The sequence below is a fragment of the Pyrus communis genome, chromosome 4 (genome assembly GCF_963583255.1).
Source record: "Pyrus communis chromosome 4, drPyrComm1.1, whole genome shotgun sequence".
In the NCBI taxonomy this organism is placed as follows: domain Eukaryota; kingdom Viridiplantae; phylum Streptophyta; class Magnoliopsida; order Rosales; family Rosaceae; genus Pyrus; species Pyrus communis.
Window position 1 is genome coordinate 3,124,235 of NC_084806.1, and position 17,156 is coordinate 3,141,390.

Genomic DNA, 17,156 nt, shown 5'->3' on the forward strand with positions numbered 1-17,156 from the left:
TTGACATATTGGTTGGAGAACAAAACTTTAAAAGATGTCAAAGTAGCACATAAGCTGTCAAAATTTAAATTTTATGTTTGAAATTTGACATCTTATTTGGAGATGATCTAACATATTCATTGTTAGTTGTTTCTAGGTATTAGAAACAGTAGCCTACCAAAAATCATATATTAATGTAGACATGGAATTGAGGAATTAGGGTTTAGGTTTTGGCAACCGCGGCATGCAAAAAGAAATTAGGCCAAGCTAGTTCTTCAATGTTAGTTCTTCGATGTATGTGTATATGGCGGCAGACAGGCACAAAACACTTTAACGTCCGTAGCTTCCGTTCCACGTTACAGTACTACGTTTCTCCTCTAGAGGTTAAAAAATATATATACACTACTAGTTAGGGTAATTTTCTGAAAATTCGAGAAACACACATTAAATTGTCTCTCAAAATGCTTTGAAATCTTCGTTCCCAGATCAAAATACACATGGGTTGACACGATGTTTTATGTAGTATTTGTAATAGGTGTTCTTGGCCACACCCTTTCAAATTAAAATATGCATAAAATATGTACGTTTTTGGAAACCCTAGTTAGGTCCCCTAGCTAGTTTGAATTGACTTAGGGTATGTGTGTGTGTGGCTGCCCCCTATATATTTGACTAGGGTTTTACACATTTGACTCTCTTTGAAATCCTGCAGATTTAACACATTCACCGACTCACTGAAGTGCTGATAAGATATAATTCCATTAATTCTTCTTGCTTAGACTGAGATTTGGGTCCTATGAAGTTTTCTTACTGCTTGGTGTTTGTGCTTGTTTCTGCTGCAAGCATATGGAATATCTCAGCGAATTCCCGTCATCAATTAGGTATCTGCCTTCCTTTCTTCTTCTTCTGTGTTATTGTTCACTTTTTCCTTAATATTTTTGAATTAAATTATGTTTGTTACTATGGAATGTTTAAGCTTACTATCCACAATAACATTGCGATTTTCTACAATTTGAAGGCGAAAGTGCAGTTGTGACAAAAGTTGTTTCGACTACAAAGGTACGTACGGTATTGGATGTATTTTACACACTCTGCAATTTGATGTAATTAATCTAGCACTTCAAACTGTATGATTTGTAATACTTATTGTTATCCTCAAACAATTTCTAGTCTCGTATATATACATTTATAGGTTTGATTTAACGATATATTTACATATATGATATACAGGTGCAGCGACAAGATATTGATCATCATGAAGTGGTTAGTCCTCCTACTGCAACTAAGAAGGACAAGAGTATAGGAGGAAGGAAAGTGGCAGCGGCGAGGTTAGAGAAGGACGTTAAAGTAGCGGTGGACGGCGCTATAAGAAGAACTAGGAGCTCCAAGACGTTAAGCAGCAGCTCCGACCTTGAGGGAAAATCTTCATGCGGCAATGCGGAATGCAAAGAAAGTAGTACTGCAAGTCGATTTTCTGAGAAAAGTGTCGACCATGATCAGGAATATGCAGGATTTGTTGCGTTTAGTCAGGATTACCATTCACCAAGGCACCACCCTCCTAAGAATAACTGACATGAACATGAATAATGACTGGAGAGCCTCATATACTAATTTCAGTAATGTACTAATTAATTAGCATCTTTCTAATTTTACTTTGCACTCTTTCTTAATTGGTTTTTTTTTTTTTTTTTCCGCACCTCGATGTCTTGCAAATTTGAAATTTCTTTGCATGTTTATATGTGAATGCTCTTATGCTCATTTTGTGGCTACCATACACAACGGTAAATGTATGTGTGTGTGGATCAAAAACCATTTTAGGTATTAAATAATTTCATAAAATTCCCTTAATTAATAGAAATACTATAATAAAGGTTTTGAATAACATTAGAAAAACGACACACGTTCTCATTCTTTCTCTCCATTCACACTTCAATATTCTGTATGTATGTGGTTTTTGTGGCAATATATTTGCACTATCTCCAACGTTAATGCAAGTGGAACACTAATGTGGCAGTATTGTAGGAGTATATTATGCATAATCATGTATTTTAACGTTCAAAGTAGGGGAAACAACTATATAACACACTGTGATTTGTTTGAGGTTATGTTAATTCCTCTCATAAATTTGATTGTCCTATGGAAGTAGACCAAATCCCTACCAGTTCGTGAGTCGACAAAACAACCGAATCCCCTTTCGCTAACCAGCCAAACGACCAATCTCAACCCTAAAAACAGTTACTGATCTAACAAAAACAAAAAACAAATTGTCCAAACGACCATCATTGCATGCATGTTTGCCGATTTTCTAACCTGTTGGTGAATGTTCAAAAGGAACGAAAACAAACAAACAAGACCAACAGAGTTATCAAACCTGTGTCCACAACAACCAACTAATCTCATTTTATTGGACACTATATATTATCTAAGATGGATCTTCCCACTTTTCACACAACATCCACGCAGAAAACAAAAACCATGTCGATTTCTAAGCACCCCCACGTCCTGGTGTTTCCGTACCCCGCCCAAGAAAACATGCTCCCGATCCTACCTCACCCACCAGCTAGCCCTTCACGGCCTCACCATAACAATACTAGTCACACCCAAAAACCTGACAACCGTAACCCCACTTCTCTCAGCCCACCCCCGGACCTCCATCGAAACCCTAGCCCTAGCCTTCCCTCCTTACCCCTAAATACCCCCGGGCGTCGAGAACGTCAAGGACTTAGGAAGACGCGGAAGTCTTCCCGTAATCCAAGCGCTTGCCAACTTTAGCGACCCAGTGGTTCAAGTCCCACACTAACCCACTCTAACTTCTTCCTCGGGGGAACACCTACCATGAAGGGCAAAATGGCCAATTTACTGCCCAATCCCACTAAAGCCAAAAAATCATGAAGAAAATGAGGGACGAAACCGGAACGGCACTATTAATGAACAGTACTTCTCCACCGGGTTTTAGTATAGAGATAATATGTATATTATAGGATTAAAAGAGTAATGCTAAGTAAATTAATTTTTTAGACGGTAATTATGTGATGTTTCACCGATAGGAATAATAATGGGTGGATAAATAATATATCCGAGGTTATTTTAAAAATAATAGTGGGTGTGGAAATCGCATTTCAACTTTTAACATTTTATAGTGAGTGAGATTATAATGTAAGTGGAGAAATAAGATATTAGCGTGGGTCTAATAGCTCTCTAGTCTAATTGTAAACATTTATGCCATTAGTTTTCCGATAACAAATTCCTTTTTGCTAGCTCGTTAGAAAAGCCAATTTTCAAAGTGTGCTTGGAGTAATTCAATGAAAAACTTGAACCGATTGACGCACCCTTTTTTTTACTTCCCACACATTTTTACTAATTTTTTGATCGTTGATCTCACGAACAAAAAAAAAGTATGAAAAGTAAGGGGGTAATTTTATTTGAACTCTTGTAACCTCTTTTGACACTCAATTTATTTTTTACACCCATACTATTTTAATTAAAAAATTAATATTTTTTTAAACCCAAATTTACTATCTAATCTAATATCTCGTTAATATAATATAGCATTACGTCATAAATAAAATCCAAAATTGCATAAACATAAAGCAGCATGGCATGCTTTCGTTAATATAATATAGCATTACGTCGTATTTGATGTAGTACAACACCAAGGTGAGTAGGAATTAATAGAATTTCTTGAGATGATGTGCCCCGTTACTAGAGCTGCGTACATCACTATGGCTCCAATGGCTGCTGTTGCTGATTTGTTTATATTTTGCCTCCTAGTGAACCAATTTTTAATCATTCCATGATCTAAGGTAAGTGGTAGCAAACCCTTTTTTCTTTAGGTTAGCCCAAATTTTCAACCATGGTGATGGAGTGGATTCGAGGAAACCAAATTGGCAGGGTAGGCTTCGCCAAGAGACGGATGAAGCCGCCAACTAATCTTTTCAACTTCAAGGGATGATGGTTGTGAATCGAAACCTAAAAATCCATCTTCTCAACTCTAAATAAATTTGAAATCAAACGGAAAAAATAAATTGCATAAATCAATTCATACCTTAGTTGTAAGATTTAAAACTTCAAAATCATTAACCATTGATAATAAGAGCTTTTAGAGTTTTAACCAGAATGAACGCAAGATAAATATTGCATCAAGCTAGGTTTAGTTATTAGATGTGAGTTTATTAATAAATTTTAATTTTATTGTTAATCTTATCGTGTACTTAATAATAATTATTCAATATGATAAGAAAGACAACTGACATTTAAATTTTTCGAAATAAAATTGAGTTATGAATATCATGGGAATTTTTTTTTTTTTCTTTTCAATTTGTTACGCTTTTGATTTGAATTTCTTCCACGTGTGTACATGTGAAGGCTCTATTAAGTCGTAAAGTGTGTTGACTTAGAAATAATTGAGCAGCCACCCCGCTGGCATCCTAAAAGCAACTCCACCGTCCTCCCACCGTCCTCCCCGCATCCACACTGAAACACACAAGAAAAAAAGACATGTCCATCGCTAAGCACACCCACGTCCTGGTGTTTCCGTACCCAGCCCAGGGCCACATGCTCCCGATCCTGGACCTCACCCACCAGCTAGCCCTCCACGGCCTCGCCATAACCATCCTAATCACACCCAAAAACCTCCCGATCCTCACCCCACTCCTCTCAGCCCACCCCCCGACCTCCGTCAAAACCCTCCTCCTACCCTTCCCTCCTCACCCCGAAATCCCCCCGGGCGCCGAGAACGTCAAGGACATTGGCAACCACGGCAACCGTTACATCATCAACGCGCTTGCCAAACTCCAGGACCCAATTATCCAGTGGTTCAAGTCCCACCCCAACCCACCTGTGGCTCTCGTCTCTGATTTCTTCCTCGGGTGGACCCTACACCTAGCCAATCAGCTCAACATCCCCAGAATTGCGTTCTTCTCCTCCGGGCCGTTCGTGGCAGCCGTGCTCGACTACTGTTGGCGTAATTTAGAGGCGGTTCGGTCGGCATCGACGGTTGTCAATTTTCATGATATTCCGGGATTGCCCTCTTTCAAACAGGAGCATCTTCCCAGCGTGGTCCGCCGCTACAGAGAATCGGATCCCGAGTCTGAATTCTTGAGGATATCCATGCTTGCGAATGCCGAAAGTTGGGGGTGCGTTTTCAATAGCTTTCAAGACTTGGAAGCACACTACTTAGACCACTTGGGGGCCAGAATGGGCCACTCACGTGTTTATGCGGTTGGCCCATTGAGTCTGTTATCAGCTACTGTGGTTGATGCTGGTAAAGGAGGTCGAGCCAACCCGAATTTGGACTCATCGGATGCCAATGTCATGGCCTGGCTCGACGGGTGCCCGGATGGGTCCGTGGTTTATGTTTGCTTTGGGAGTCAGAAGTTGCCCAATAGGCAGCAGATGGAGGGCTTGGCTTCCGGGCTCGAACGGAGCGGGGTCCGTTTTGTATGGGCCGTAAAAACGGGCACGGCCCAACAAGTGGAAGATGGGATCGGAGTTGTGCCTGATGGATTTGAGGAAAGGGTTGGTGGGAGGGGTTTGGTCATAAGGGGCTGGGCTCCACAGGTGTTGATCTTGGGCCATCGGGCCGTGGGTGGATTTGTGAGCCATTGCGGGTGGAACTCGGTGCTGGAAGCAATAGTGGCGGGTGTGTTGGTATTGGGGTGGCCCATGGAGGCTGACCAGTTTGTGAATGCAAGGCTGTTGGTGGAGGACATGGGGGTGGCCGTGAAGGTGTGTGAAGGAGAGAATGCGGTGCCGGAACCAGCGGAGTTGGGAAAGGCGATTGAGGAGGCAATGAGGGGGGAGACGCCGGTGAAGGTGAGGGCAAAGGAGCTGAGGGAGAAGGCGTTTGCGGCGGTGGGAAGCGGCGGGTGCTCTTCAAAGGATTTGGATGAGTTTGTGAAGGAGCTGAACCAACTTAAGGTGGGATAGAAGTCAAGCTTGCTCACAACATTTTAGAGGGAAAAATGAACTCCATTGATGCCCTTCAAGTATTATTATTATTTGGGGTTAATAATTTGATTAATAACGTTCTTAAATGTAATCTAGATTTGGTTGTGCTAAAACTATAAGAAATAAGAACTGAACGTTACCGTATTAACATGCAATCAGGTGTATATCAACGGTATTAATAGCTCTCATGACAACATGTTTGTGCAATGAAAGAAATACTAATATGGTTATAAACTTATAAACATGGGCTGATTGTAACCTAGAATTCCCAAATTCCCAAAAGGACTGACATTGCGACCAATAACGCAATACTATATCTTACGAATTCATTACAATGTCAGACCTTTGTTAGCCAATCCATCAAATTAACTGTGAAGTAATAAGGTAGAAAATGTAGCACCCATATTTTTGCTGACTGGGTGTCAACAAAAATTGATCAATGAATAAAATCAATTTAGATATCAATCTAAATGGGGTGTATTCAATTGAGAATTTGAGAGATTTTAATGGATTTATAAATCTATGAATTTTTATGGAGTTTAATTGATTTGTAAAGATCCTATATAAAATTTTGATCCAATTCCCTCGAAATCTCATGAGAAGAGATGAGATTTGTGGATGCTTAAAACACATTACGAAATCTTTCCAATTCCCACTAATTCCTCAACTCTCTCAAATTCTTTCAAATCAATTTCTAATTAAATACACCTGGAATGTTATAAACATCTTTAAAATCCTAATTCATACGGATTTCTAAGGATTTTAATAAACTATATTAAAATTCTAAATGAATACACCTTGAATTTCAAAAAACCACTTAAAATCCTGATTGAATACTCATAAATTCATTAAAGGAATCAAAATCTCTCAAAATCCCAATTGAATACACCCAATCTAAAACAAAATTAAATACCCTCTTAAACTCTTGTTATGCTGATAACCAGACACCCACCTTCTCCTCCCAAACACATTTCCAGAAACCATGTCCGCGAGAACCCACATCTTAGTCTTTCCCTACCCTGCGCAAGGGCACATGCTCCCTCTCCTCGACCTTGCCCACCAGCTCCTCCTCCGCGGCATCATCGTAACCGTCTTGGTCACCCCCAAAAACCTCCCAGCCCTAACTCCGCTCCTCTCAGCCAACCCCTCCTCCTCCGTCCAAACCCTAGTCCTCCCATTCCCTGCTCACCCCAAAATACCACCGGGTGTTGAGAACGTCAAGGATATTGGCCCCCGGGGCAACTTCGCCATTATCGACGCCCTCACCAACCTCCACGAGCCCATCGTCCACTGGTTCAACGCCCACCCCAACCCCCCTACAGCCATCATCTCCGACTTCTTCCTCGGCTGGACCTTGCCCCTGGCCCGTCAGCTAGGAATCCGCAGAATCACTTTCTACTCTTCTGGTGCTTTCTTGGCATCTATTGCAGATCACTGCTGGCGTAATTTAGATGTCATCAAGTCATCTCTAGCTGAATTTCCTGATATTCCTCGATCACCCTCTTTCAAAGCAGAGCATTTGCCTCCCCTGCCCCTCCGCTACAGAGAATCGGAGCCCGACTCAGAGCGTTTGAGGAATGGCATGCTTGCCAATACCGAAAGTTGGGGATGCATTTTCAGTAGCTTTCATGAGTTGGAAGGAGAGTATTTGCAACACTTGAGGACAAAAATGGGCCATCCCCGTGTTTACGGAGTTGGCCCATTGAGCCTACTTGCTTCCGCCGCTAATGGCAGAAACTTGGAACGGGCCAACCCGAACACAGACACGAGGAAGGATAACGTGCTCGCATGGCTTGATGGGTGCCCGGATGGGTCTGTGCTGTATGTTTGCTTTGGAAGTCAGACGTTGCTCAATAAGCAGCAGATGGATGCCTTGGCTTCTGGGCTGGAACAGAGTGGGGCTCGGTTTGTGTGGGTTGTGAAATCGGGCTTGTCCGGGAAGGTGAATGATGGGTCCGGAGTTTTACCAGATGGGTTTGAGGAAAGGGTTTCTGGGAGGGGATTGCTGATAAAGGGCTGGGCGCCGCAGGTGGTGATCCTCGGCCACCGGGCGGTTGGAGGGTTTCTCAGCCACTGCGGGTGGAACTCTGTGCTGGAAGGGATTGCGGGTGGGGTTTTGATATTGAGCTGGCCTATGCAGGCTGACCAGTTTGTAAATGCCAAGCTATTGGTTGAGTACATGGGCGTGGCCGTGAAGGTGTGTGAGGGTGCCAATGGGGTACCTGACTCGGCCGAGCTGGGAAAGTCAATTGCTGAGTCAATGAGTGGGGAATCACCTGAGAAGGTGAGAGCGAAGGAACTGAGGGACAAGGCAGTTGCGGCTGTGGGAGATGGTGGGAGCTCTTCAAAGGATTTGGACGAGCTTGTGAAAGAGTTGGATCAAATTAAAGTGAGGTGAACAGACTAGCCCATGAAAGATCGATTTTGGAGTGCCAATAGCAGGTCCGTAAAACAAATAGGAATCGGGGTTATTTTCTATTACCGTTTTATAGATTTCGTATCAAAGTCCAGGAGAATGTTCAACTTTCAGTAAATAAATATTATTCAGATCACATTGAATGAATTGAATGGTATATTGTTCTTGCCTATGAGGCAGGAGAGCATGATGATAAATTTACCTTAGCCGCGTCTATTTCGATTGTCCTGAAAAAATGTAAAGTAAGAAATTAAAGAGAAGCAGAAGCAAATGGAGTGGTGCATTCTTTGAAACTCACTTCAAGAAACTAACCTCCATAAGAACTCAAGGAAGGAACTAGCTTCCCTTGCTGGTTGTTGATGAGGCGTAAGACTCAGACACCAAGGGAACATGGTTAGCCGGCATTTTTGTATGGATTGCGTTGAAAAAAATATGGCAACTGCCCTCATTGTCACTGTCACATCCCGGTCCGAGTCCCCACCGCATTCCGGATTCGACTTTACCGTAGCACGGATATTGTCCGCTTTGGGCCCCGACCACGCCCTCACGGTTTTGTTTATGGGAACTCACACGAGAACTTGTCAGTGGGTTACCCATTATGGGATTGCTCTCGCGCAAACTCGCTTAACTTCAAAATTCCGATGAACTCCGAAATCAGTGAGCTCCTAAAAGATCTCGTGCTAGGCAGAGATGAGAATATACATATAAGGTTTACATGATCCACTTCTCTGAACAATATGGGATGTTACGGTCATTGGGGCAACATGGTTCCCTTCATCTTTCAAATACGAAGCAGTAGATAGTGTACGACTCTTGGTTTCAACAATGGGATCATTTTTTTTCAGCATTTTCCCGAGGCTCCACAAGGATCATAAAGTAACTCTTGGTTAGCACCTGAATTTCGTAACTGCATGCGTAGAAGCATCCCGGTTAGCCGGCACTCTTGTATAAGCAACTCGGGAAAATTATGCATTATCTGCTCAAAGTTCAAATTTTAGACCAATTGGTCAACATATGTTTTTCCATTCCGACGGCGAATCGCAAAGGGAAACGGAATTGCAAGCACACGTGCCAATCACTCACAAGTCATAGGAAAGGGATCCGGGGATCTGGACCGTTGAAATTTTTAAAAAGTCCTCTGTTTGTAGCTGTTCAATCAAATTTCAACAATTCGGATCCCAGACTAGGTGGATTAAATGGAAGGGGATTCGGAGAGAATCCTTTCCCAAGTCATAACCTAGTACTGTGCTTTGGCGTATTTTACGCCACTCAATGTGCTTTCGTGTTCCTCATCTTCCCATACAGTATATACCCGAGAAAGAAGCGCACACACAGTGAGAGTTCAAGCAAAGCCAGATTCCAGAAACCATGTCGGCGAGAACCCACATCTTAGTCTTTCCCTACCCTGCGCAAGGGCACATGCTCCCTCTCCTCGACCTTACTCACCAGCTCCTCCTCCGCGGCATCACCGTAACCGTCTTGGTCACCCCCAAAAACCTCCCTGCCCTAACTCCGCTCCTCTCAGCCAACCCCTCCCCCTCCGTCCAAACCCTAGTCCTCCCATTCCCTCCTCACCCCAAAATACCACCCGGTGTCGAGAACGTCAAAGATGTTGGCCCCTACGGCAATCTCGCCATTATGGACGCCCTCACCAACCTCCACGACCCCATCGTCCACTGGTTCAACTCCCACCCCAACCCCCCTACCGCCATCATCTCCGACTTCTTCCTCGGCTGGACCTTGCCCCTGGCCCGCCGGCTAGGTATTCACAGAATCACTTTCTACTCTTCTGGTGCTTTCTTGGCATCTATTGCAGATCACTGCTGGCGTAATTTAGATGTCATCAAGTCATCTCTAGCTGAATTTCCTGATGTTCCTCGATCACCCTCGTTCAAAGCAGAGCATTTGCCTTCCACGTTCCGCTACTACAGAGAATCGGAGCCCGACTCAGAGCGTTTGAGGAATGCCATGCTAGCCAATACCGAAAGTTGGGGATGCGTATTTAATAGCTTTCATGAGTTGGAAGGAGAGTATTTGCAACACTTGAGGACAAAAATGGGCCACCCCCGTGTTTACGGGGTAGGCCCATTGAGCCTACTTGCTTCCGCCGCTAATGGCGGAAACTTGGAACGGGCCAACCCGAACACAGGCACGGGGAAAGATAACGTGCTCACATGGCTTGATGGGTGCCCGGATGGGTCTGTGCTGTATGTTTGCTTTGGAAGTCAGGCGTTGCTCAATAAGCTGCAGATGGAGGCATTGGCTTCTGGGCTGGAACAGAGTGGGGCTCGGTTTGTGTGGGTTGTGAAAACGGGCTTGTCCGGGAAGGTGAATGATGGGTCCGGAGTTGTACCAGATGGGTTTGAGGAAAGGGTTGCTGGGAGGGGATTGCTGATAAAGGGCTGGGCGCCGCAGGTGATGATCCTCGGCCACCGGGCGGTTGGAGGGTTTCTGAGCCACTGTGGGTGGAACTCTGTGCTGGAAGGGATTGTGGGTGGGGTTTTGATATTGACCTGGCCTATGCAGGCTGACCAGTTTGTAAATGCCAAGCTATTGGTTGAGTACATGGGCGTGGCCGTGAAGGTGTGTGAGGGTGCAAATGGGGTACCAGACTCGGCCGAGCTGGGAAAGGCAATTGCTGAGTCAATGAGTGGGGAATCACCTGAAAAGGTGAGAGCGAAGGAACTGAGGAACAAGGCAGTTGCGGCTGTGGGAGATGGTGGGAGCTCTTCAAAGGATTTGGACGAGCTTGTGAAAGAGTTGGGTCAAATTAAAGTGAGGTGAACAGACTAGCCCATGAAAGATCGATTTTGGAGTGCCAATAGCAGCTCCGTAACACGAATAAGAATTAGGGAATAAAATAATGGTTAGTTTCCAATACCGTTTTATAGATTTCGTATCAAAGTCCAGGAGAATGTTCAACTTTTCTGTAAAATAAATATTATTCAGATCAAAGTGAATGAATTTGAATCGTATGTACTATGGTGTTCTTGCCTATGAGGCAGGAGAGCATGATAATAAATTTACCTTAGCTGCGTCTATTTCGATTGTCCTGAAAAAATGGAAAGTAAGAAATTAAAGAGAAGCAGAAGCAAATGGAGTGGTGCATTCTTTGAAACTCACTTCAGGTAACTAACCTCCATAAGAACTCAAGGAAGGAACTAGCTTCCCCTTGCTGGTTGTTGATGAGGCAAAAGACTCATGGTTAGCCGGCACTCTTGTATGGATTGTGTTGAAAAAATAGGCAACCGCCCTCATTGTCACTGGGGCAACATGGTTCCCATTCATCTTTCAAATACGAGCCAGAAGATTGTCACACAAATACTCCAGTAGATAGTGAACAACTCGGGGTTTCAGCAATGGGATCATTTTTTTTTCAGCATTTTCCCAAGGCTCCACAAGGATCTTAAAGTAACTCTAAGTTAGCACCTGACATTCGGGACTGCATGCGCAGAAGAATCCTGGTCAGCCGGCACTCTTGTATAAGAACTCTTGGTTTCAACCTTCAGCTCTGTAGGCCTTCTCTTTACTAGAATTAACTTTAGGCTTAATGCTTCTATGGGAAAGCACCACACGGTCTTCACCAAGAACATCCTTGCTCCTAAGACGTAAACTCTGCAAAGAGAGTAAACAATTAATTTGACATTTCTGCTAGAGTCATAAAAATCATAATCATGTACAAAAGAAATTTAAGTTTATGAATGCTTCATTGATCACTATTGTTCTTGAATGTACTTAGCATTTGGTTGTGCCAAGAAAATGAAATTTATGGATATAACTCAGGGTAGGGTGGACGACAACATTACCTGAAAATGGGATGAAAGTTCGTTTAAGAGGAAGAAAACAAAGGTTTGAGATGCTTTTCCTGCTCCTCAAGGTGAACGACAAGATTTCCTGATTCTTAAAAAATATAACTTTCCCATAGATTAATCAGGACGAAAGCCAAATTTGATCATCTCAGCAAGGAGTTCCGCTGCTGAATCGAACTCACCACCTTGATAAAAAGCATTAAGCATCACCTCACAGAGTTCTTGATCAGGAGAAATCCCATCAGATAACATCATACAGAAAAAGTATTTTGCTTCAGTCATCCAACACCTTTTGCACAATCTATTAATTACAGCACTATAATCTCTGATGGAAATTTCAAATCCTTTGTCCACCATTTGATGAAAGAGTTCCACGGCCCTGTATACATCACCCTTTGCACAATGTGCTTTTATTAACGTGCTATAGGCAACTTTTGTCAAATTGATATTGCTGTCATTGAGAGAAACCAGTAGCCTGTCAGCATCCTCTAGGTCACCATATACACAAAGACCATTGATGAGGAGATTATACGTAACAGGAGTAGGCTCAAGATTATGCATTAACATCTCGTTGTGTAACTGAAAAGCTTTCTCGAAGTCTTGAGCTTTGCAGAAACATTTGATGACTGTATTATATGTGATTTGATCCGGGCTTAGGCCCTTGGCATACATTTCCCCAACTAAGTGAACAGCATCCCACAGCTTCCCCTGTCTGCAAAGTCCTTTAATAAGTACCGTGTAAGATACATGAGTTGGTTCTACATCTTTTGCTTCCATCTCTCGAAGCAATTCAAGCATGCCGTTGATGTTTCCCTGTTCACAGTTAGCATTCATAAGAGTAGTATAAGTAACTGGACTTGGTAGTAATCCATGCAGCTCTATGGTATCCAATATCTTTCGAGCCTCCACTAGTTTCCCAGTTTTGCAGAAACCATGAATAAGAGTATTGAAAGTGACAGTACTGGGATTTAATCCCTTCTCAATTATTTGTTTATATAATTGTATCGCTTCTGCAACGTTACCTAGTTTTACATAACCATCCATCATAATATTATACAGCACAATGTCCTCTGTCACAGTCCTTGTCGTCAGATGATCAAAATACTTCCTTGCCTCATATAGATCCCCTTTCTCACGCAGACCTAACAGAATAGCACGGTGTGCAAAGTAATTGGGAATGATTCTCTTCATATACATTTCTCTATATATTTCACTAGCCCTTTGTACGTCTCCTTGCTTGCATAGACCATGAATGAGGATAGAATATGTTATAAGATCTGGTTCCAAGCCAACAGCTTCCATCTCATACAGCAATCGCAATGCTTCTTCTACTCGTCCACTTTTACACATACTGCTGAGTAGTACACTGTATACAATGACACTCAACTGAAAACCTCTTGAAATCATCTCTTTTCGCAACTTAAGGGCTTCGTCAATATTGCCAACATGGCAGTGCCCACATATCATAATTGTATATGTAACATGATCCGGATTCAACCCTCTAACCAACATTTTCTGAATGACCTTGCGAGCTCCACTCATCAAACCAAGTAGATGAAACCCCTTACAAAGAATGTTGTAAGTTACTGTGTCAGGCTGTACCCCATGCCTCTCCATGTCTTTAGTGAACTCCAATGCTTCTTCCAATGAACCTGCTACACATAGCCCATGAATCAGAATATTATAACTGTACGAATCAGGAACTAGTCCATACTTGAACATCATACAAAAAAATGACTTCGCAACATCCACAAAACCCAATTTACAGAACCTAGACATGATGGTATTGAATGAAACAACTGAAGGCCCATTCTCCGTCCTTTCAGCATCCATGAGGAAAGAAACTGCATCTTGCAGGCCGGATTGCTGGCATAGTCCATCTATAAGTATAGATGCAGTATAGTCACTCTCTGGAGTTCCACTATCTTTTATTTCATTATAAACATTCCACATGATATCTGTATGCCTCAAATTATGCAACAGGCAGTTGTAGGTTGATGTCGAAACCTTCAAATTCAAATCTTTCATCTTAGCAAGAACAGACAGGGCATCATGAACCATTTCAGATCTCGAATAAGCAAACGCCAACATATCCCACACCACATTACTTGAGTCCCAGTCCCTGAATCCATACAAGATCAGCTCACAAAGTGAAGGTGCAGAACCAGGGCCTATCACAAATCACAAATCACAAACTATAAATACCACAATGAGGAAAGTAATGTTAACGAAAAAAGCGTAAATAACTACCATCAATTTCTTTCTTTTGTTTAGCTCGCCGGAATAAGTTATGAAATCAATTAATGAACTATTCAAGGACTTCAAAAGAACACATTACTGCATCTATGAGCTACAATTCATATGATAAAGAAGTAGTTAAAAACCATACCCTCCTCATCCACCATTTGTTTTACAACCGAACGCAACTCCTGAAACTGCCCGTTCGTCGCCAATACATGAGCGACGATAAACTCAGAAATCCTCGAATGCCGAAAGCCACACTCATTCCTCAAAAACTTGAAGAACCCAAAGGCCGAATCCGAGCTCTCAAGACTCAAACTTTCAATAATCAAATCCACCTCCGGCTGATTCAACTTTGAGACCATGGTTCTAAAATAACGATTATCCAAGAATTTTCTCAAACCAAAGATTCCCAAGCCGGTAATGACTTCGGAGACGGTGTTTCTAGGATTTGGGATGGCGGCGGCGGCGGCGGGCTCGTCGTCGAACTTTGCAGCGGACGCCGAAGGTTTAGTGAAGATGATGGAGGAGAGGGGAGCGAGAATCTGAGATTTTTGTAGAAAATGTAAGGGCTTCCATTTGTGGATGTGATGGAGCATGGAATTGGGGATTAGGGTTTAAGCATGAAAAGGGCAAGAGCCCTGTTTGGTTCCGGGGAAAATTGGAAAGCTGAGAGAAATGATAGAGACCAGAGATTGGTTCGAGGTTGGATCAAAATCGAAGCTTTATTGATGGAACGGCTGCAGAGGGAGGCGCTAGGGTTTAAGGAAGCCGTTGGCTTTCGCGGCAATTTGAAGGTTTTACTGCATTGAAATTTAGAGAGAGAGGGGTGTCGTTGCCAGCAGGATAACTAACTTACGTAAGCATATGAACCGGGGTCGTTGTGTATACTTTTGCTGACCAAAGAGTGATTTATTAATGTTCTCCAAAAAAAAACAAAAGAAAAAAGAAAAAAAAAGAGTGATTTATTAATAATTTCTTTTAGCTGGAATGTTTCGATAGATGATATTTGCGTAATTACAAAAGAGTACTCACATTTTGATTTTATTCAATAATATTTTAACAAATGTTTTTTGTTTTGAAAAATAATAGACATGTTATTAGGTTAAACTCACTCTTTCCTCTTAATGTAAATAATATTGTTTGTTCAAAAAAATAAAAAAATACAAAACATGTGACATCTTTTCATGGGACAAATTAAAAAGTGAATAGCACTCACTAGTGAATATGTATTATCCTTTTCGTATTTATATTCCTAAGTCCTAACCAAATGGTATTCCGTATTAATTTTTACTTGTAAGTTGTAAGTAAAACCATACACAATTTAGATAGAAAGTTTTCATTTGTTAGTTGTTACTTAAAACCGTACACAATTTAGATTGAAGGTTTTTATCTTGACAGAGTTGATCACTCATATCTTAGGTTTTTTAGATCCAAACCTAAAATCTAAAACTTAAAATTAAAGTTCTAACACGTCAGTTTATACCCAAAATAATCAAATAAATGATAGCAGCTGAGGTAAGAAAATTGAGCATACATTAGAGTTTCTCGACATATCTGTTTTCAAACAAATGTCGTGCAGAGAAAATCTATGTAACCATGAAATCAGCTCAAAAATCCCACCACCTTAATAACTTTCTCTATGCTCCAAAGCATCCAAGACTCCAGAAATTAAGGCAAGCTCACTTCCCCAATTTGCTTCATGGATAAAATATGATTGCGTCCCAAGCAACACCCCAAGAAGAAGAAAATTTGACGAAGAAAATAGAGAGAGAGTGAGAGAGTAGGAAGCTTTGGATGGATGATGGGATATCTTTTTCTGTGTAGGCAACAAGTATGTCTCAAACCCTATCAGAAGCTTCAGCTTCTGAGAGAAACAGGAGTGGGAGTTAAGGATGGCATGGACCCATCATCCATGACTTGCTTGCTCTCTGAAACAAACACCACAACTATATACAATTTTCCCTGGATTTTGAAAACATTATTCCTCTTTCATTAGACACTGCACTTTTCAATCTTCACCTTTCTCAGAAAAAGGAGACATTTGATATATTGGCAACATGAAAGCACAAAGTAATGTGATGACATGAAAGATTCTTGGTTTGCTAAATGGATGGCAATTATTACGGAATAGTGCACAAATAGAATTATTATACAAAGTTTTCAATTGAGAAAAATGGTACAAGATGATACTAAACAGACAATAAAAATGGACCTAACTTGATTTATGTACGGTATATTGCTTGTTAAGTGTCTCTCTAGTTTTATTTTTAATTAAAAAAAATTTAGTGGTTTCTATTTGGTGCATATTCCCCTAATTATTGGCATTTTTTTTATAAAACACCTAATTATTGGCTAAGCAGCAAATCCCCTATATCCTTAGAAACTTTAATTGATCATATGAGATAAGGAGAGAATTTCTTATCAATATGTCTAAGCATATTTTAAGAAGTTTTGCCCAAGACGTAAACTCACAAGAGTGTTTTTTTTCTTACTTTCTTCTTTCAATATTTCAGGTAATCTTTAATTATAAATAACAGGGGGATAAATAATTTCAAAAACCCTGTTAAAGAAAATTAATGTCTTGCCTCTCCTATTTGTTGATATTATAATCTTTGATTTTGCTTGTAAACTAAGGAGGAAAAATGGCGACACACAATTATCCATGAAACTCACATTTCACCAACCAACTCAAAGCATACAAACTCTTATATAAAATCTCAGACCACTTCAACATATCTACTCCATTTAAGTTAATTTATTTA

General features: G+C 41.5%; 4 protein-coding genes across 4 annotated transcripts; 3 read left to right on the forward strand and 1 right to left on the reverse strand.

Annotated features, from left to right (window-relative positions):
- Window positions 1-4,379: 4,379 nt before the first annotated feature.
- On the forward strand, window positions 4,380-6,080 carry LOC137732037 (UDP-glycosyltransferase 89A2-like). Its single transcript, XM_068471328.1, has one exon. It carries the CDS (start codon window positions 4,474-4,476, stop codon window positions 5,902-5,904), a length of 1,431 nt encoding a protein of 476 aa, XP_068327429.1. The 5' UTR covers window positions 4,380-4,473; the 3' UTR covers window positions 5,905-6,080.
- Window positions 6,081-6,799: 719 nt separating this feature from the next.
- Window positions 6,800-8,528, forward strand: LOC137730865 (UDP-glycosyltransferase 89A2-like). Its single transcript, XM_068469856.1, has one exon. The coding sequence runs from the start codon at window positions 6,908-6,910 to the stop codon at window positions 8,321-8,323; it is 1,416 nt and encodes a 471-aa protein (XP_068325957.1). The 5' UTR covers window positions 6,800-6,907; the 3' UTR covers window positions 8,324-8,528.
- An 892-nt stretch (window positions 8,529-9,420) lies between these two features.
- On the forward strand, window positions 9,421-11,382 carry LOC137730864 (UDP-glycosyltransferase 89A2-like). Its single transcript, XM_068469855.1, has one exon. It carries the CDS (start codon window positions 9,710-9,712, stop codon window positions 11,123-11,125), a length of 1,416 nt encoding a protein of 471 aa, XP_068325956.1. The 5' UTR covers window positions 9,421-9,709; the 3' UTR covers window positions 11,126-11,382.
- Window positions 11,258-15,220, reverse strand: LOC137730863 (putative pentatricopeptide repeat-containing protein At1g13630). The gene is made up of 4 exons (XM_068469854.1): window positions 14,540-15,220; window positions 12,148-14,321; window positions 11,479-11,956; window positions 11,258-11,393 (listed from the first exon to the last, which is right to left on the reverse strand). Exons 1-2 carry the CDS (start codon window positions 14,988-14,990, stop codon window positions 12,268-12,270), a joined length of 2,505 nt encoding a protein of 834 aa, XP_068325955.1. The 5' UTR covers window positions 14,991-15,220; the 3' UTR covers window positions 11,258-11,393; window positions 11,479-11,956; window positions 12,148-12,267.
- Between the last annotated feature and the right edge of the window lie 1,936 nt (window positions 15,221-17,156).